Source organism: Cyprinodon tularosa, unplaced genomic scaffold, assembly GCF_016077235.1.
Source record: "Cyprinodon tularosa strain WSP-4 unplaced genomic scaffold, ASM1607723v1 ctg198, whole genome shotgun sequence".
Taxonomy (NCBI): Eukaryota; Metazoa; Chordata; class Actinopteri; order Cyprinodontiformes; family Cyprinodontidae; genus Cyprinodon; species Cyprinodon tularosa.
The window spans coordinates 1,096,456-1,117,561 of NW_024038724.1; the positions used below are offsets into that span (position 1 = coordinate 1,096,456).

The 21,106-nt window shown below is 37.3% G+C and overlaps 1 protein-coding gene across 1 annotated transcript; it reads left to right on the forward strand.

The window, feature by feature from the left end:
- Nucleotides 1-210: 210 nt before the first annotated feature.
- On the forward strand, nt 211-20,002 carry si:ch211-235m3.5 (BICD family-like cargo adapter 1). Its single transcript, XM_038284023.1, has 10 exons — nt 211-456; nt 3,040-3,255; nt 8,377-8,496; nt 9,546-9,692; nt 10,741-10,911; nt 12,662-12,817; nt 14,616-14,693; nt 15,104-15,216; nt 16,619-16,739; nt 19,659-20,002. Exons 1-10 carry the CDS (start codon nt 211-213, stop codon nt 19,896-19,898), a joined length of 1,608 nt encoding a protein of 535 aa, XP_038139951.1. The 3' UTR covers nt 19,899-20,002.
- Nucleotides 20,003-21,106: the final 1,104 nt, after the last annotated feature.

Genomic DNA, 21,106 nt, shown 5'->3' on the forward strand with positions numbered 1-21,106 from the left:
AAGCCCCGCCCCCTCTTGGAGACCAAACAACCATCGCTGCTGACACACGCAGAGGGCAGTCAGACAACTTTCACCGGAGTGTCCCCCACTGAGATCCAGACTGTCAGAGAGCTCTCAGTGATGAATGGCACCTCTTCTGCGCGTTTAATTCATGCATCTTAACAGGGAAAAGAGCAGAAACTAAAATAATAAAACTGTTAATATAGAGCGATGGATCGGCTACATGAATGGAGGTTAAAACCCAAGAAAATGGAGCTGGAGGAGGACTTCTATTTTGCCTACAGAGCTGAGGAAATAACAGATTACCAGGAGCCCTCTGAACTCCTGCATGCTCTGAAACAAAAGGAGGAAGAGGTTATTTTGGCAGCGCAGCTGGGAAACGCGTTGCTCCTGGAAAACCGTCAGCTGAAGGAACAGAGCGAGAAGCTTCATGAACAGTTCGCAGACCAGCTGGAGGTAGGAAAAGAGAACATTTCCATAATTTTAACGCGTTTTCAACAGGATTCGGATAACGGAATGGCTGTAGATATTGAACATGAAGAAATAGATGTGCTGCGTAAAAAGAAAAAAAAAAAAGAAAGTTTGCGCTTTGGGTGGGCGGCTGACTGGGTTGGAGTTTCACAGGAAAGTGCCTTCCCTTCTTGTAGCAACAGAGAATTTGTATAACATGAACATTCAGATTTATTAAATGAAGAAACGATAGATTTATAAGTTGACTGATCAGATATGAAATGATTATTTTAACCCATCTGCACTATTAAAGAAAATAAATTCGCACTTGTTGGTTCAGAATGGCTCCTCAAGTCAGTTTCATCTCACATTAAAGAAAAAATAAATCCTAACATTATAACAGGTTTCTACTCAGTTGCTCTCACTATTTACATATTTTTCCTCTGCTTTGGTTTCGATGACTCCACAAGCACTCCTGTCCTGCTCAAATGTGGACACAGAAATGCTTTATATGCCACAGGCTGCAAAGTGGAACAACACTAGTGCAACAGTTACCTGGTGGTGATCATGAAGAGGGTGCAAAGAATCTCACACCTGAGAGGTGATAAGAGACTGAAAATATCAGTGCTTCCACTAGGGAGTCATATAGCTTGAATTTAAAACAATTTTGGACACAAAAAGCAGGACTGGTTGTAGATAACTTTAATAATTATGAAGGATTAAAGCCAGTTTGATCTAAAGTCTTGCAGATTTATTCAGATCATCTATCAGGGCCTACAGAGGATGGAGATTTAGCTGAAAGAGTCATTGGACTGTTCCTTATTTTACGGGAGACACACAGAATACAAGGGGACATATATCTAGGTTGATTGGTTTCAGCATTAAATACATAACAAAATCAATTGGTAATTTGTGAAAAGAAATGTTACAAAGAATAAAATCTGTTAAAAAAGCTACTAGTAATATCATCTGGTTTGTTATTTGAAAAATATGCAATAAAAAAAAACACAAATTTTAGTTTTGTAAGGACCAAAATAGAAACTGGAAAACAATACCTTATAATGTAGATGAAACCTTTTTCTGAATATTTCTCTTTTAAATAATACCATAAACCAGTATTTTACGCACTCTTAAAATAAAATGCTGCTCTAAATTAAAATAATTGATCAAATTTGTAACAAGTACGTGAATCTTGTTGAATTAAGGTTAAAACCGTACTTTATTCAATTACTTGTTACCAATTGAAGCAATTAATTTAGATTGGAGCAGCATGTTCTCTCAAGTGCAGGAGGTAATCTATATTTGTTTCTGCATATTTAGTTGATTTTTTAAAGGGGTCAGCTGACAGAAAGCAACTTTAAAACCACAACTCGTGGTTCATGCAACATAATTTTAACCTAAATGTAGGGGCTTTGTATCTGGTGCATCATTCATCAGATTATAACATCAAATCTGCAGCTTCCTCTTTCTGCTCATTTTACTGCTTAGCTGCTCATTCACTGTCAAAACGCTGAATGTATCGAAATTTTCGACTCTAAAGTTTGTCTAAGTCTAAGTTTCATTCATCATCGTTGTGGTTTATTTAATTTATTTTTATGTTTCTATTAGAATACCATTTGGAACACTGATAATGATTTAGTATACATATACATTAGGAGAATAATGATAAACTATTTTTTCTTTTCATTATGACAGCCTTGTGCCGGCCCAAACATGGACATTTGCCCATCCCCTGTATCCCCAGTGGCCAGAACAGCCCTGGGAATGTCTCTATGGTCTAGATATGTGTCAGTCTGGTCACATGCTCTACCTGCAAGGTCTAAATGGTTTCAAATTTTAAACTGGTGTTAGAACTGAGTTGAATCTGCTGCACAACTATTAAGATTCCTCTGTAGTCTTGAAAAGAGTGGGATTTGGATTTAAAAGCTTTCTGAAGTATGGCAAAAGACAATGTTATAGGGAAAAGACTTAGACAACTTTTATTGTCAGTGTATGCAAAATAGAAATATTTCATTCTGCACACCTTTAAGGCGGTGAATCAGCAGCAGCTTAGCAGTAAAATGAACATTTCCATTTCATAAAGTGCAGTAAATATTGTAAATGAGGGGTGTCCAATTCTCTTTTTATATAGGGACACCTCAGTGTTATTAAGTCTTTTAAAGTGCTAATTGCAGCTAAATAAAAATGACATTTTTGACATTTTCTATTTGTTTCACAGTTTGGGACACTTAAGTGGAACAGCTGTACTTTATGCGATGTTCTGTTTTGTTCTTGCCCTTTAGGGCCTGATAAATTGCAGAGGTGGGCCACATCCGGCCCACTGGCCTTAAATTTGACACATATGTTGTAAATTATAATTAAAGTTTCAGTCCTTATTTGTTTGTGATGCAATATTACTAAAATATCTATTATTTCTGGTCAGCTTTGTCAAAAACTAAACATTTGATTGTGGCATTCATTAGCGTGAGAACTAATGCATCTTTAAATATTAATAAAATAAAAAATAAAAAAACTGATGAACTAAAGGATTGACTTGATGATTTCTGGTCATCTGTTAATCTTCTGACTCATTCCTGTTTGGATCCGCAGGAGCTGGAGCAGGGACGCCATGACCTGCGAGTGAAGCTGGAGGACGTCCAGTCCCAGTGGGAGAGCCAGGTGGGAGACCTGGAGCGGGACGTGAGGGAGTTGAGCTCCCAGGTGGAGCGGCTGACGCAGGCGCTCAGCGAGGCCGAGAGGGACAAGAGCCGACTGCAGCTGGAGCACAGCGAGCAGACGCAGCGCCTCAGGGAGGAGCTCAGAACTGTGAGTCTGACACTGAGGTTTAGTTTTAAAAAGAATAATAGTGACAGGAAACTCCGCTTGGATGAAACTAACACCTGCTATGGATCCAAGGCATAACTAGAGGGGAATTGGATCCACTTATGTGAAACTAAGCTGCTTCTGTATCAGTCTGAGTCAGAACTGTTTTAGCTTTAAGCTGAGACTCTCAGGTGGTTTATATGCCGGAGTAAGGTCTTAAAACATGTTCTTTTTCTTTTTTCTATTGTACAAATAATTATTACAACCTCTCTGGTTAGAGGTTTATCCTCTTTTACTGATTAAGTCCAAATTGCAGCTGTTTGATTAGTGATTTTAATTAGAAAATTGAGAACTTAAATGAAGTCCTTTTTCATCCATCCTCCTAATGCATCATCATTTTAAAAACACATCCTCAGCATGATGCTGCCACCCCCAAGCTTTGCAGCTGTCATAGAGTTCTTATGTTTGAAAAAACCTCTCCTAAACTCTTCTAAACATTTTCTCCTCATTATGCCCAAATGCCTTAATAATTTCTAAGGTTTCGTTCATAACTCTCAACATTTTATCAAGCGTAAAAAAACCTCTAGTTGGAAACCCCCAAAAAGTAAACCAGAAAACTGTTATTTTACTTTTCCCCATTCTTTTTTTTATTGTAGCCGGATCAAGATCCAATGAACATATGGCTATTTTAAGGTAAAAATATAGCTACCGTATACATATAAACCTGCTATATTCAATTTTGTTTAACATTTGTAAATTATAAAACTAGAAGCCACTGATTGGGCATTGATATCAATGTACAAGTAAATGTGTAATAATATGAAGCCTAAACTTTGTGACCAGAACTCTTCATGCAGAAGAGAAATCTGGTCAGTAGCTGGGACTTGTCCTGGTAGAGGATCTATGTGTTGCAGGATGGAAATGATATATAAACAAGAAGGAGAGTGAAAGGTAATGAAATAACTTGATTTAAGATACAGAGAGGAGACTTATACAGGATCTCCTACTGCTACTGGTTTCACTTTACAGAGTGAATGTAGGGGGGGAAATCTTTATTATTGTTTTCTATAATTTTTTTACTTTTTGTGTTGTTAGACTCTAGGCCAGTTAATGGTGATATATTGAAGTTAACTTTTAACTTAAAAAAATGGAATGACATCATAGATGAGATCAGTGACAGCGTCCAGCTGACTCAGGGTTTAGGTCAAACTTTTATCGTCCTGATCTCACAGAAACGCCCCACCCAGGGAGCAAAAATAAGTCTGACATATTTTACAGCTTCTTATCTGTGAACACGGAGGAACCGATAGGATCCCTCAGCTGGACAACCTTGAGTATTTTTCCAGTCTCAGAAAAGCATGCCGTGTCCTTCTAAACATTTGTGAACTTGTTGCTTTCCGCCCGACTGATCGCCTAGCGGACCTGTTTCCTTGTTGTTGTGAAACTAGGAGCAAAAGTTAAAAATGAATCCAAGCAGCAGCTAAAATCCTCCCATAAGTCAAGGTCCAAATAATCAAGGAACTCCTCCACTACTGGGAATACATGCCCCCATGAAGTTCAGGAAAAAGTCAATTTAGATAAAAGTACAGCTCTTTGCTGCTTCAGGAGAGAGAGAATAGAAGTGAAGCAAGTTTTTAATTTGGCTGCCAAGATCCATTCCTGGTTAGTTATAGACTGTTTAGCTGGTAAAATGTTGGAAAATAAAGCGATCAAGGTTACGAAACAGCTTTGTGAAGGAGCTCTGTGTCGGATGTTTGGTGATTAGACGTGGTGAAGAGTATTGCTACTGCCTGCTGGGGTGAGTTTTTGGTGGATTTTTTTGTAGTGTCATAGGTCTGGAATTAGATTTTTAGTAAACAACAAAACCATTCAGGTTTTCCTCTTTTTATGATGTAAATGCATGTTTAATGTTATGTATTAAATCAAGAAACTTTACAAAACCTGATGGTAGCTTGTAGATTTACCTATTTTTTTTCTTTCATTTTTTTGTTCCTTTTTTATTCTTTGAGTCATTTCAGTTTAAAGTACCTAAATAATTTCTTTCTCACTCGGAAAGTCAGGGAAATAATTACCCCAACAAATGAAAAGTCACTGCTTAAGACCCCCTGCAGAGAGAAGGACGTCTATCAAGAGGCAAAGTGCAGATTTACTGCATTTGTCATTTACTTCCAAATACTGTATATTTATACCCCTGTCAATTTTTATATATTTTTTTGCAGTTTTTCACATTAAAAGACAAACTTTAATAGATTTTGGTGGGATTATATGCACAACATCAAGTGGTTCATAATGATAAACTCAGAGGAAGCAGATTCCCCATTGTAGCTGCATTAGCAGTAGAGTAAGGCTCAACTGGGAAATCTTACCACCAGATTAATGCAAAGCTGTTTAAACTCAGTCAGATTAGATTAAAAGCATCTTCAAAAACTAATTTTCCAGTTCTTGACACACATTCTCAGTCAGATTTAGGACCTGACTTTGACTGGATTGTTTTGTTGTAGCTCTGGCTCTATGTTTGGAGTTGCTGTGTTGCTTTAAACGCAAAAGGAATTTTACAACATAATTGAGGAACTGCTCAGATGACCAATCAGAGGCTTTGTTCACAAGTTTCTTTAATAAGGGTTCTGATAATCACTAAAAATTGTTGCTAGTTTAGTAGTTTTCTGCATAAATACCACCTTCTCAACTTTAGGTTTTGGTGCTTTTCAACAATAAGTTTTGCAGATTTCGTATCATCTTACCGGAGACAAAAATGTTATAATTGCAGGAGTATAAATAGCTTGTCTGGAAGCTTGATGACAATTTACCAGAGAAATGGAATCCAGAAGCAATTTACCAGCAATATCAAACACACCTGAAAGATCGGTGGCGTTAGGATCTCCTGTCCTGCAGCTTATGAGGAAATGGCTGCAGAAAAACCTGCACAGAAAATTCCCAATGATGACAGAGTTCAGAAGTGAGTGGGTACGCAGGAGCCTGAGCTCAGAAAAGAAGATTAAACATCAGGAATCAGTTAGTGATTCCAGGTTTTAATCACATTAACAGATCCAGACCTGCATGTGTCTGCTGCGTCAGTTTATTTTTAATTACATAACTCACATTAGTCTTAATTAAGGTAAAACATTAAATGTAGCCCAGAATAAACAGGAGAGTAGGACATTTTCTGTTTTCTCTGAAAAAACAGAAATTTCAAAGAAGCTGATAAGAAATACCAACTGACATGGGAGTATGTTTATAATGGGAGGGTGGAAATGTTTAGTTAATCATTCTAAAAGTTTTAAAACTAAACTTTAATTAAATCTTACTGTAAAAAAAAAAGCATTGAAGAATTATTATGAAGAAGTATTAGGCTGACCATTTATGGAATCATTTAAAACATTTTCTTTTTCTTAGATATTTTTTTTCTTTAAATTGATTTAACTTCAAGTTTAGCTGCAGATTAGAGGCATTTCTAACATTCGAACCATCGCTACTCCTTTTCCTAAGGTTTACTTTGGAGGCATGCTTTACTTTTCCTCCTCCTGTTTCCCCCTCACTGCATGATCACTGAAGGTTATTAGACAGCTGGGATTAAATTCTCTCTGTGAATTTCAGTTACTGAAAAAGGAGAGTGCCTGAATTCAGAAAAGCTTCCCTGACCTTCACCCCTTTGCCAGCATCACCACGCTCACAAGCCACATAAAACAAAAGCCTTTTGTATATTTCTGAGATAAATCTTAAATTTTTGTCCATTTTGATGCTACCTTTCACACCCAATGCCAATGTTTCCCAGGGGAGGAGCTTTTCTTTTCTAAAAGGGGGCCCCCGAGGGACTGTGCTGTAGCTGGGGTTGTCAGCTGGTCGATGCCTCTGTGTTTGCATCGGTGGAGACCTGTGGCTTCATAGAGGCTATTAATTCCAGAGGATTTATCAATTAGGCTTTGTGCTTCTACTGGAGAAGCGTCCTCCTCTGTCTCTTGTTTTGCTGATTCCCAGTGGGTCGCTGCCTCTTTTGTGGAAACGGCCCAAGTTTGTTGAATGAGAGAGAAAAGTAGAGGAAATGTTAATTAAAAGCTCCTCGTTTTCTTTTCCAAGGCTTGTTTCCCGTTTGCTGTGTTTTGTTTTCGTCCAATTGTGTCTCTTTTACTCTCATCATGTCCTCTCCTATGTAAGCCTCACTTCCTCTTTAAAATTGCTCTGAAAGCCATTTATCATCAAGTCCAAGTTTACCTCCTGCTCCACTGCAGTCTAATGGAGCGTGAAGATGTCACCAAGACGCCTATGCTCTCCCTCTGCTGTGGAGGTCGGCGTTTCATCTGGTATTATGAGCGCCTGATGAGACCTGACAGCGGCCTGCCAAACAGCTGAGTAAGGGGAACCGGGGGTCTGGGTTCAGGAAACAGGGGACAGGAGCCGGGCTGATGTTAGGTCTCATGGTTGCAGTATGGTGAATGTTTAACAGACCTTTATTCAGAGCTTCGCCTATTTTATTTTTTGACTCTTATTTTTTTTAGAATCTTTCTGATATTGCGGCTGGTTTATTTTGAATGTGAATAGAGACACATCCTGCAGTCTTTTCAGGTTCTGACCAGACAGAAGCTCCTGAGGTGAATAAATAAATTAATCAACAGCTTAATTTCAGACAACCCAATCAACCTAACACATACAAAGATTATGAATAATTAATTATACCCTTCTACCCTTTCTCCTTCCTACAGTGCTTAACACCAGCAATCTTCCCAGATTCTCTACTTCCAAATTCCAATGTCCAAATAATACAAACTTTGTCTTAAAGCAATTCTAAATGTCCAGCCAAGCAATTTTTTCCAAAAGCAGAACTTGAAAACAATTGAATGGAAGATCCAACCAAATAATAACTAATTTCTTCATATAATTTGCAACTTCCTCTATTTTCTTTGCTTATAGGGATTTTATTTAATGAGCTGTAGATGTCTGTTCTCTAATTATCCAGTTCTATTAATGAGCTTAGGACTCTATGATATCCCTGGTATCATAGGTTTGTTTCCCCTGAATCAGGTAATAAAACAATACAAAGAAAATGCAGAATAAATCTTCTTGCTTTTTAAGAGCTACAAGCTCTCCTTTGTAAACCCTTCTCTGGTCTTTTCCTCTGTGATTCCAAAGGCCATGGAGGTGGAGAGAGCCATGACCAGTGAGCTGCAGGCGCTGAAACAGGAGCTCCAGCAGAGCAGAGGAAACAACAGACAGCAGGATGAGGAGCTGATCAGCGCCATGAAGGAGCAGGTGGATGCAGATAAATTTCTGACTCATTCCAATAACAGGATTAAAGTGTTTTGTAGTCAAGCAGACAGGGAGCAAAAAAATAGCATGAAATCTGTCGATATTGTAGAGCTATTTCCCTCCTCTGTGTCATTGGACAACAGAAAGCTCAGGGAAAACTAATACAATTAGAAGAGCAGCTAATGCAGAATAAATCGTAGGAATTTAAATAAAGCTAGGACAGAAAATAAAAGGGCAAACATGGATTCATTGGATTCGCAACTTTGGATTTACTTTAAGCTTTTTTTTATCATCTTCAATCAGAATCAAATATGTACAAACATCCATTCTGATACATGGATAAGAGCCTCTAGGTCAGCTCAGATAAAGGTTTATTCTTGTTTGTTTGAGTTTAGGTTCTTAGATCAGGTTGAAATATCTAAATGTGTCCAGGTTTCAACCATGTAGCCATTGACTGAAAAAAAAGTTGTTAAATTTGGAGATAGATACTCTTTTACTACTTAGCCAATCACACCATCAGTGTGATGCTACCACCTCAGTGCCCCACAATTAGTCAAATTGCTCCAGCTGCAAATTTGAGTCTAGAGTGAGAGATGTGGGTGGCTGTTCTTTAATGTTTTTACAAATTGCATAAAGCTTAGGATGACTTTTGGGTCATATGGCTGCAACCTGCAGAAAGCTGGTTAACCCGCCATGAAAATGTTCCTCAGCCTAGAAAAGTTGTGGATGAGGACTAATAGGACTGCTCAGACATGCCATTTTAATCCCAAAATTATTAAAACATTGATATGATTGTATCATATACTGTGTATATACATCTTGGACACCATTGTAATCACTCCTCAGGTTCATTTATAGGTAATTTTTAAGCCTCCAACTTCTTCCTCCTATTTTATTTTGTTCCTCGCTGCTTTTTTTTTTTTTATCAAAACAATTATATTTCCCTTGTTTCTGAAGCAAGAATGTTTCCACTTTACTTTATTTTCAGTCCTTCAGTCTGTGGTAGCAGATGAGACGATAACATACAGTGTTTTTGTAAATTTTTCCTTCAGGTGTTGAGGCTCACACAGAAGGAGCAGGCGCTGGAGCAACGATTGGAGAGCGTCAGTCGAGAAAACGCTGAGCTGAAAGCGAGTTTGGCCTCTTTACAAACGTGCTTAACCCAGCATGACCAACTCAACCAGCAGCACAGCCAGCAGGTATACAAACAGAGACACATGCCGATACCTAAACCCTTCAAACACAGCAAGCATATCCCCCACCCTTTCCTTACAGCTATGAAAACCCTCCATTTAGGGGATGTCATATAGGTAAACGATGTTGGTAGATAAATAAAAGCCTTAGTTTTAAAGCAATGCTCTACATTCTACCAAGCCACCAGGGTTTCAGTGGGATTGTTAAAAGAATTGCAAAACAATCTCCTCATCCCTGCTATTGTAGCTTCTACCCAAAAAGCTGGATTCCTGACTTGCTCGCTTGGTTTCATGTTGGGCTCAAGGCTGGAATCTGGCCGATCAGGATTTCTTGTTAAATAAAAGTCACTTGAAAACTGAACAGCTCCAATTCAAAAAACTGACCTATTAGAATAGAATACAAAATGCATTTATTTTCCCACAATGGGCAAATTGTGTCGTTTACAGCATTAAAAGGTTATAGTGGAAGTGGTCACACAAAATGCATCTTAGAAAAGTGTATATAAATAACAGATAGGAACATAAAACAAATAGAGCATTGTACTGTACAGTGTTTTAATACTCTTTATCTGGAGAATAAAAAAAATCAATAACAGCTGTGGACATTTTTTACAGCAATGGATATGAGAAGAAAAGCCACAAAACCAGAAAAGTGCGAAAAAATGAAATGACAGTAACATGTTATTTATCTGACTAAGTTAGAAACTGTGCAAAAAGAATAAATGTAAACACTTATTGTGGTTGTTGGGAACAGTGGTGGTTATAGGGTCTTAGAGCTGCTAGGAGGAAGGATCTGTGATAACGCTCCCTGATGCATTTAGGGTGCAGCAGTCTGTCAGCGAAGGAGCTTTCCAGTTCAGCACCAGCTTCATGCATGGGGTGGTAGACATTATCCAACAGAGATGGTAATTTAGTTAGGATCATTTTGTTTCCCACCTCCTGCACTGAGACCAGAGGGGATCTGGACTCTGAGAGCAAATGTGATTTTTATTTTTTATTATTCATGTTTTCCAAAAACATTGTTGGAATCATGCATTCCTCTTTTTCTTTTAAGCTCCGAGATGCATGGCAGGAGGTGGAGGTGGCACGGGACCGTTCACAGCAGCTCCAAGCTCAGGTGGAGGAGCTTCAGGAGGAGGTGTCGCTGCAGGAGAGCAGGAGCCACATTGATGCCTCTCTATTGTCAGAGCTGGAAGCGGCAGACTGGGGGGTCAGCAAAGAACAGGTACAGTAGCTCATATTTGAACAACTACAAAAAATAAATGTCTTAAAAAAAAAGGTCCTTTAAATTGATTTCCCTTTTACAACTGAAAATCCTTTTATAATTGCCTTAATGAGGTTAGTTTAGGGAATGCTGGCAATATTATTAGACAATACATTAAATGCTATTTGGGGCATAAAACTGCTTAAAATAATCGATTTTAAATAGATAATCTTTGAATGATTGTCTCCACAAAAAGATTCTGCGTCTGTTGGTTTATCATTTAAATGTTTTAACATAAAATGAAACATCCCAAATTTTTTTCCATAGAATGATCTTTCTCCACCAGCTCATGTTACATCACTATAATCATACCAAAGGTTTATCAATGTGAAAAAATAATTTAAGAAGGACAGAAAGCTATAGCAGCTAATACACTCACTCTCTTAACCAAAAAAAAACTTTTTTAGAGCATGAAAACATCATTCTTTAGATGAAAACTAAAGAACCTATAGCCCTGCAGAGATCACCAGCATCTTTTTGCAGAAGTAACATTAAAAAACGCTGTTGGCGTTTTCAATAAACAACCCAGAAGCATGACAGAGAGATTGTGACCTGAAGTATCACATTAGGTTTGTTTGAAGGTAATACAATATTATACAATTAGCCTACTGAGAAACTGTTGACTTTTGAACAGCACATGACAGCCTGTATACTCAAGTGAACCTATCCAGTGAGACTTTTCCTTGAAGTAAAACAGTCTCTCTTTAATCACTACAGTAAACACAATTGTCCTGGACAGCGAGGCTTTAAATCTGGTCAAATGCTGAGCTAAAGAGACACCAGTATTTTTGTTTAGGCTGACTTTACTGTATTTGCACTTGGAGCCCAGCAAGTGGGTGTTTCTGTAGTATTCCTGCCCGAAGTGCGTCATGTGTGTTTTCAGTAAAAACTCTCCAAAAGTACCACCAAGAATAAAAATCTATTTCCTAAAAATCCTTTGCTGTGAGATCTTGGAGAAAAAAAAAGTCAATATGGGCCTGTTTTGGATATCAACCTATGTGTTGTAGCTAATAAAGAAAAAGTAGCTGTCTTTTGCAGAAAAGGGTAATATGACAAGTTCTACATGACAGTGTGACTTTTCTGACACCATCCAAAGGTGTAAATGTCTTTATGTGTGGATAGATGTTAAATGAAAGGGGATGAGGTTGATGAGTCCTCACACTCATGCCAAAGTACATCTGAGCAGGATCATGTGATATGTAACCAGGCTTCTGCGTCATCCACTTTGTATCCTGTCTCTTATTTTCCATTGTGTAAATATTTTTACGTTTTTCATTCTTCATATTCCTAACATATTAAAGAAGATGGTCTTGGGCTTTTAGGTTCAGGTTTATGAGCTGAGAAAACAGATTAAACATTTTATTTTTGGCCAGTTTTAATGACTCCTCTTATAAAGATGGACTCCTTATTCTTATAACAATATTCAGTCATCTGACCAGCTTAGCTAAAATTAGGTCTCGGTAATATGTCTTACCTCCCCTTGTGTAAATATTGAATGTCATTCAAGTGTTGAGAATACAGTGTGTTGCAGAGAGAAAGGAAACAGAACAAAAGACAATTACTGATTTGCCTCTCATTATGCATCTTTTATAGATTTCCTTTTGATAACTTCATATATGTTTGCTTTCCACAAGCTGGACCAGATTTTTTTCAACAGGTACCAATTGATCTAACATGTAGTGATAAAAGATTCATATGTTTTTGTCTCCAGATAACTCAAGAAATGGACACCATCCTCCAGTTATTGCTCCCTCTGACCCGGGGTCAAAGCGAATCGAACGTCATGGATCAACAGGATGACCTACCTGCCATTCTGCAGCGACTGAAGGGAGTGGCCCAAACTCTGTCACCTGCATCCAGTCCCCAGGTGAGGGCCAGGACAGGGAAACAGCAATGAACGGCTGCATTGTTGGTTCAAATCCAAAGAGGAAAGGATGAGCTCAATGCATTCTTTTAAACCTTGTCTAAGCTCTGATAAGCATATAATGACAGCACACGCAAAGAAGGAGCTCTTTTGTGACTAAATCATGCAAGCTGCAGTTTATGAGTAAACAAGCTTTTCCTGAAACTCAGGTTTATTTGTTTGCTTTGCTGTTTTTTTTAGCACTAGATTACACATTTTGTTTTTTAGGCATACACAATACCTCAATATGACTATATAAAGCAAATGTTCTGCTCTAAAAGGTCTACCCTTAGGGAAAATAACCACAAATTAGTCCTCTATTATCCCGGTTATTTACTCTTCCTCTCGGCTGCGCCAATCAAAGGCATTTAGATGGCCCCTTTGTATCATAATGAAAAAAATATTATATAGTGCAAAAAAATGTATTTTTCAATCAGATAAAGTTATGGGGATCATATTTCTCAAACCTCTTCCACATATATTTAAAAGTCTCTAATGAATTTGATGCACAAAATTTTGTGCAGTGGTGGCTGGTGGATTTTTCTCCAGTGGGGACTGTCACTTCAAAATAGACCTGAATTAGCTGATAGCACAGTAAGGGCATCTATAATCCTAAAGCCACATTCTCTGTATCCATCCCCAACAGGATGAGCTCAGATTTTTAAGATTTGCAGCTTTCCTTAAGTCAAATATTCATCTAAATTCACATCATACTTCTTTAGACACAAAGCTTGACAGCTTGAAAGGACAAAGCAGAGAAACTTCTCCAACTCCCTGTTTTATACCGAGTGTTGTTCTCATGCTGAATTAAAGTCTCAACGTGTCCTAGGCTATAAAACCCCCTTGTTGTTCCATATGCTTATGATGATAAATACACATTTCTGATACTAATCTTGATGCCTCACAGATGCAAAACGCTGAGTTTTGCTGTTGCCCCTTTCTGGTAGGACTTATGTGCAATTTATTCACAGGTCAGGGATAGAAAATCTGGTTTCATTTAATTTTTTTCTGACTGGCTGGTCATCGATCAAAGCCATTTTCTCACTGCATCTCTAGTTTTGATTAGCCTATTGAATAGCCTCCGATATCAATACTGTTCATAAAACAATCCCGACCAGTAGAATAAACTAATTATTCAAACTTTTGGTTTTAAAATGTATATTTCCTGATAGATCTTTTGCTTTTTGTACAATTCAATTAATGCCAGAAGAGGCAGTTGTAGGGTTCATCATGGCTCAGTTCTCAGCCCTAATGTCTTCTTACTTAATATTTCGGGAATTGATCATTCTTCATTGAAAATCCTCAAATTGCAATCCTTAGGCTAAGGATATTAAGTTTTATTTTATTTTTTTTATTTTGTCAATTTTTGACTAACTGACTGCCTAGATAAAATCAATAAGTGACTTTTGTATTTATTGTTTTCTTCCCATCTTTTTTAGTTAGTTTTTTATGTAAAGCTCTTTGAGTTTCTTATTTGTGAAAGATGATTTATAAAAATATGAATTAATTTAACTTGTTTACTGATTATTGAAAGCAGACGTCTAATATGATCTGGTAGCGGGTTCTTTTTGCCTTTAGAATGCAAATCCAATCATCCACCTGAGTCTCACTGCTTTTGTTCCTCATTCATTTATCACTGTAACTAAATAACCAGCCACACCTATGTTTTTTTGACTGTAAAGACCAAAACCACAGAAACCCCCTTCTGTTGTGCAAGTGTGTCTGAAACCTGACCTCCCTGCTAATGTCTCTGTCTGTGCAGGAGGTGAATCTGGGCTTTGAGGACAGGGTGGCCGATCACTGTGGGAATCTGAGCACAGCACAGGAGCTGAGGGATCAGGTAACCACTGATGGATAAGGAGGGGCATTGCCTGTGGCGGGCCATTGTATCAGAGCTAGACTGCAGCAGCAGTTGTACTGTTTGCCCGCTGTTCTTGTGTTGTATCGAGGGTTTTGTGATTAAAAAGCTTTTTTGTTCTGACCTTAATGTGAAAGTTATTTTCTAACATCCTAAAGTTTCTAACTTTAATGTAAACAAACCACAGAAGCATCAAATCAGTCTAAGTTTACTCATCTTTTGGCTACGGTAATTAGATTTTTAACTGCTGTTAAAATCTAAATAGATATATTATGCAAAAAGTTAATAATAAAAATTCTGTGTTAAAATGTCTTTATTCCAATAGATTGTTTTTTTTATTTATTTATGTCTTACCCTTCAATGATTATTTATTTTTTTTCCTCTCTCTAAAGAACATCCGGCTCCAGCAGGAGAATAGCGAGCTACTACAGAAGCTGCAGAGCATACAGGATCAAAAGGACTTCGTCCAGCAGGCCATCAGAGATCGGGATGAAGCTATTGCCAAGTACATAACTCATCTTTTTGAACTACTTAGTCTGGTTGTTTTCAAGTCTCATTAAGGAGACTGAAAAACAACACATATTTTTGCAGCTTGTTGCTAAAACACAGAACTGCAGCACTGCTGCTCGTTATCGTAGCTTGCGCTTATACTGTACTTGACAATTAAAAAAATATTTGTTTTTACTTTCATCACCTTACGTGGAGTTGCAATTAGTGTTGAGCTGCATGCCGGTCATTTCTGAGTATCTAGAAAATCCATTTTGAATACCACACTTCAATTGTTTGTTAGGTTGGACACATTTAGCACGGACGCACTTGGCGTCACATCCGCCGAACAGTGCAGGAACTTCTAACTAGAAGTAAATGAAAGAAAATAGGCTGCAGGCTTATAGATGCATCGGCGCTGAACTGCTGAGGTGTCAGTCTGCTCATCAAACAATGTTTAAGTCGTAAAGGGTCAAATAAAAACACTATTTTAAAGATATTTTTCAGTAAAAACTTACAAACTTATTTCTTTCTCTGTATAAATCTATGTTATCTGTGTAGGCCTAAGTGTTTTGATTGTTAAAATTAGCTGTTAGCGGCATAAAAACCTTGAAAAAAAGGAAAAGAAATGTCCCTTAATAGTACTACTGGGAAATATGTTCCCTGCCTTTGTTGAACCATTTCTCAGGGAGCAGGGAGCTTCCACAATTAGCAGCACCTGGGAAGCATTTTAAATATCAGTGACAAGTTTCAAACCAGCGGTCCTGTAGCCTCTCCAGGATGGAAATGCCCCACTCTCTAACCACCAGGCCACCACAGTTAGGTTATTGAACAATAGCTATGAATATCTCACAGCGCTTTCTGTAGAAAATAGAAAGAGTGCAACAACTACAAAATCACCAAGCTAAACTGACCTGTTTGTTGATTGTGCATTTGTGCATAGCACTGAGGTATGTATTATTAATTTCCCTCTGAGATAATTGATGACCACACTCCAGTCGAGTAGGTGGCAGAAAACGCACCTTAAGTTGGTTGCCATCCGGCAATAAAAAGTAAAAGAAGACCTGTTTGGCAATGTGTTCGTTAATGAGAGTAGTAGCCAAGACAAACAGGCTATGAGACCTGAATATAAATGCATATCTTGATAATCAAAATATTGCTTGTAAAATTCTTATGGAATAAAAAAAAACAATTTTATCCTTCCACTTAAAATTTTTTTTCAAAACTTTTACATAAAATTTCTATCAAATTCAATTATTTTTGTGTTTTGAATGTTAAAAACGGCGGCAGATTTTTGAAGACGTGTAGATTGTTAAAGATTGTACTGTACATGTAGTTTAGAAAAGATAAGTTCTTTTTTATAGATCTAGGTGTGTTCAATCTAATCCTGATTAACTGAACATTTTGCAATTTCTCAACAGGAAAAACATGATGGAGGCTGAATTGGTGCGAAGCAAAAACGACATGATGTGTTTGAACAACCAATTATTAGAAGCTATTCAACGTAAACTGGAGTTGTCTCAGGAGCTGGAGGCCTGGCAGGTGAGCTCATTTTCAGGCTGCAGTTAATCTTCTGTTTTTAGTCTTTCTGATGTCACTTCAGCTCCATAAGATTCTCAAACATAGATGATAAAATTGGCTGTATTTTTTAAACAACGGCGTGAATCACAGTGGATCGTCACTAAGTTACAAGCAGATTGGGTGGACATGAGCAGCAGATGTCCGCGGCTGCTGAGTGACGATGCCAAGCCGAACCATCTGCTGCCTAGTCTGAGCGTCTGAGCATTGATGGAAACAATGCAGATCAAAACGCTGATTGAATTTTCTGTGATTACATTTCCTTATTTGTATTCAAAGATTAAAGTTAATCCCATTTTCATATTATTAGCACAATACAGAAACTTGAAAGCAACTTTTCAAGTAGAGAAGCTTATCTGTTTACAGCTAAAAGGTTTGCTGTTAAAACCCTTTTTGAAACTAAGATGTAAATGGATAAAAAAATAATTTCCTAAAAATCATTAAATGGATCATGGATATATTTTTAACATATAAGGAATTAGAAATAAACAAAAAAAACTAAAGTCTCAGTGGGACTGAGATGTTTGGCGTTACTGTCATTTAGTCAAAGATATTTTTCTTTAAAAATGCTTTAATAAACATATCTTACATATTTTGAACTAGACTAAATCCAAAATCAGAAGTTTATTCTGTTTTTTCATGCAGCTAAAGCTTGCAAATTACTCGTTTTAATGGTAAAGTGAACTTTTCAAATATTTTTAACTAGTTATATATTTTTTTATTTATATTTAAACCCTTTTTTAACATCTTTTGATGCTTTAAGAAACCAGAAACTGTTAGTTTATTAGTTCAATGAACTACAAACACTGGCAGACGTGTTGAAAAACAGGCAATAGAACACGGGGAAAAGAATTTTTCCAACTTTACTCATGATCTAATTAGATGTAGGCAAGTAAAACACGGTTAAAACTGTCTAATTTTTTCAGGAATAAAAGGGCTGCATAATTTAAAAGTACAGTGATTACCTTACTCTTCCCATAAAACCCCCACAAAAATCATATATTCAACTTTAAATAAAACAATATGGGTCAATATTTTATTACAATTCTGTTTTCTTAGTCCTTTTTAGAGGCTGAAAAAATGTTGCACTGGGCATGATCAGCAGGGATAAACATGCGCCATCTGCTGGCAGCTTTTACTCAAGGAAAAATCAATTTTTGCAGCAAAATCTGATTGCTCCCACAGCCTTAGCTCCCACTTCAGTAAAAACAAATGTTCATATTGTATTATAATCACTACTTTGGTCTAATTCCTCTTGGTAATAAATATTTTTTGTGCTTTTTCACACTTCATCTTAAACTTTTCCTCCTTTCTTTCGAACCTCCGTTACAAGTAGCTGCCTTGCTTGGTTTCATAACTGTTGTTTAGTCATTGTGTGCATGTGCGATATTTTATCCCTGGTCATGCACCTTGTTATGATAAATATACACAAAGCTCTTAATTTACTAACAAATAATGTTAAAACAAAGAAATAAATTATGATATGCTAACAAGGCACCATAATTTCATCGGGAAATCTTTTCATTCAATTAGAGAGAGCTTGTGGTGCAGAAATGTTGGAAGTTATAGTTACTAGACCCCTTCAAGCAAAGTAACTCATATTTAACTAGAAGGCACACAAGCATAAAGATTGTGCACTTTCTTCAGTTTTGCTTTCATAGTAACATCAACATAAATCATAAATAGGAGTCATTCAACTCATTCATTCATACCTTTATGTTCCAGTGAACCTTTGTTTAGTTGACCTAAAATTTTGTGTAAACATAAAAATAAATGTCACCATCTAAATTTAGTGCAAGACATCTTAAAGAAGTCCAGATATAGACCTGCTTAGCTAAGACTGGGACAGTCTTAGCTGAGCCTTCTGACAGGATAGCAAACTTTTCAGGCTATAGTCCATAAGTATAAACCCTTTCAACACACATTATTCCTTTTTTATTATTATTATTAATGCAGTGACATAATTATACTTTCCCAGGAACCCATAATTATGCTGCTTCTTTTCTCTGCATGGTCCAGATTGGAAATTACAATTCTCGCTGCACAACTGATTACTGGTTTGGCAACAAGCTAAACTTGTTTTATTATAAACAAAGGGAGGGCTTTAATCTTAGTGCAATCTCTGCAACCAATTTTTCTATTCTATTCTTGACACAATACAGTCAGGAAAGTCCCTTACCGCCAAACCCAGGATTATCCACTGGGCTACCAAGTAGAGAAGCGTGATTCATCACTTTAGAGAACATGTCTGCACTTCTACAGAGTCCATTGATGCTGGGCTTCAAACCACTGGATCCAACTCTTTGCACTGAACTTTGCAATACAGCTGCATGGCTGTGGAAACCCATTCAATGGTTACATCTGTAGCTGCTGACACTGCAAAAAGTTGTCGACTTCATGCTCTGAACTTGGTGGTTTCATATATTTTTCCACTTCATGGCTAAGTTGCATTCATTCCCATAATTTCTACTATTTTATATTACCTAAAAACAATTATGGAATTATGGAATCCTTTTGTTAAGTGGCCATCCTATCAGTCTACAAGCTCAGTCATTGGATTTATTACACCTGTGGCCATGGAAGCAAATGAAACGGCTCAATTTCAATGGTACAATTATGTATATATGACACCTCCTGATGGCTCCCACAGTATTTTAAAGGGAGGCAATCGATAATTAGAAACTGCTGGTAAATTAGTTTTCCCTGGCAGTAAGAACATTAACATGTTGGCTGGAGTAGCACTGCTGTAGTTGCCAATACTTCACAATGCTGGTAGTCTTCCAGATGCTAAAGGTCTAATAAGGCGTTGAAAGCATTGTGTTTTTGAATCATATCCCACTCAGCCATCAAGCTCAGTCTCTCCCCTTCCTTTCTCTCCCTCAGGATGACATCCAGATCGTCATCAACCAACAGCTGAAGTCGCAGCAGCAGACAGAGGAGCTCCAGAAGAAGCCCACCTCCAACGGCCTGTCGTTTTTCCGACGACCCAGCAGGACGACCTCCACCTGGACACGCCAGCTCTCCTCTTCTTCCTCTTGGATTTCAGAAAGTAATCCGGACAAAGTGCAGTCCCCCTGGAGAGACTGGCTAAGACTGGGGAAAGGGGCACAGTATGGAAAGTAATGAAGTGCAGAGGATCAGAGACTGCTGGTCAGGGAAACATGAAGTAAAAAAAAAAAAAAAAACTGAGCAGTAATGAAAAAAGAGCCATGAAGTCGACTCCAAGAGATGAAGGACATGAACAAAGACTTTTTGAAGAGACACTTTTTTACTGCAGCACATTTCAGTAAAGGCTGAGCCTTCTTGGGTCTAAACTGTGACGAGGTGGAAAGGATTGCAGAGACCTGCTTAAAGACTGTGAATACTGTCTCTTATTTTGTTTATTATACTAAGACAGTATAATAATTACATGATACTTAGAATTCAGTGCAAAGTATTCCTTTAGGTTATTCAACTTGACGATCAAACAGATTTCAGCGTCACTGAATTTATTTCCACTAAGTTGGATGTAAAGTTTGTGTTCATTATTTTAGTTTTGCTCAAGTTATTTGTTAACACAATGTACAGTAATGTATTTTTTTTTTTTATATAATTTACACTTTGTTTTCTAGTTAAAAGCCTTTCCTGAATTTGTACTTGGCATGCGTTATGCTGTATGTAACCTCAATCCACTCAGTTATAAACTGCTTTTTTTTCCTAGCATTTCTGACTGTTTCCTCATCACATTTACATTGCAAAGAATGCAAAGAGATACAATTTTTTTATCTTAAATTGTGGGGGAAAAAACAAAAAACAAGAAGTCAGTATTGAGGTATCAACTTTCAAAAAACTAATACTTTTAGTTTAATATTTCCAAGCAGAATATTATAAACATTTATTACTTTTTTTATGCAAGAAAACAGTTCAGTCTAATTTAGTGGCTTTTCTCTGGATGGACAGGCCTCCTGTAGTATTTGCTTAAAAGTTGCTCAGTAAGTTTCAAGAAAACCACAGATGCTTTGTAGCAATCAATGGCTCTTGGAAAATTCTGCATAATTTACCCCTTTTGTTATCAAAATTGGAAAAGTTTTTTTAACTGATTGACTTCATGTCAGTGAAGTACTGAAGTTCATACAGTTTCAACAGTAGCTGAGGGCCATCGACAAAATCCAGTCAGATGTGGGTTTTGGTTCATTGCTCTGTTGGGGATCCAATTGTACTTGCGCAAATAATCCACTTAGCTGTTCTGTACTAAGAAAGGGCATTATGCTGTCAACACCATGCATGGCAGTACTTTTAATTTTTTTTTTCTTCCATTTTGGCCAAGTAAGACTGTTAGTCTGCAGAAGATA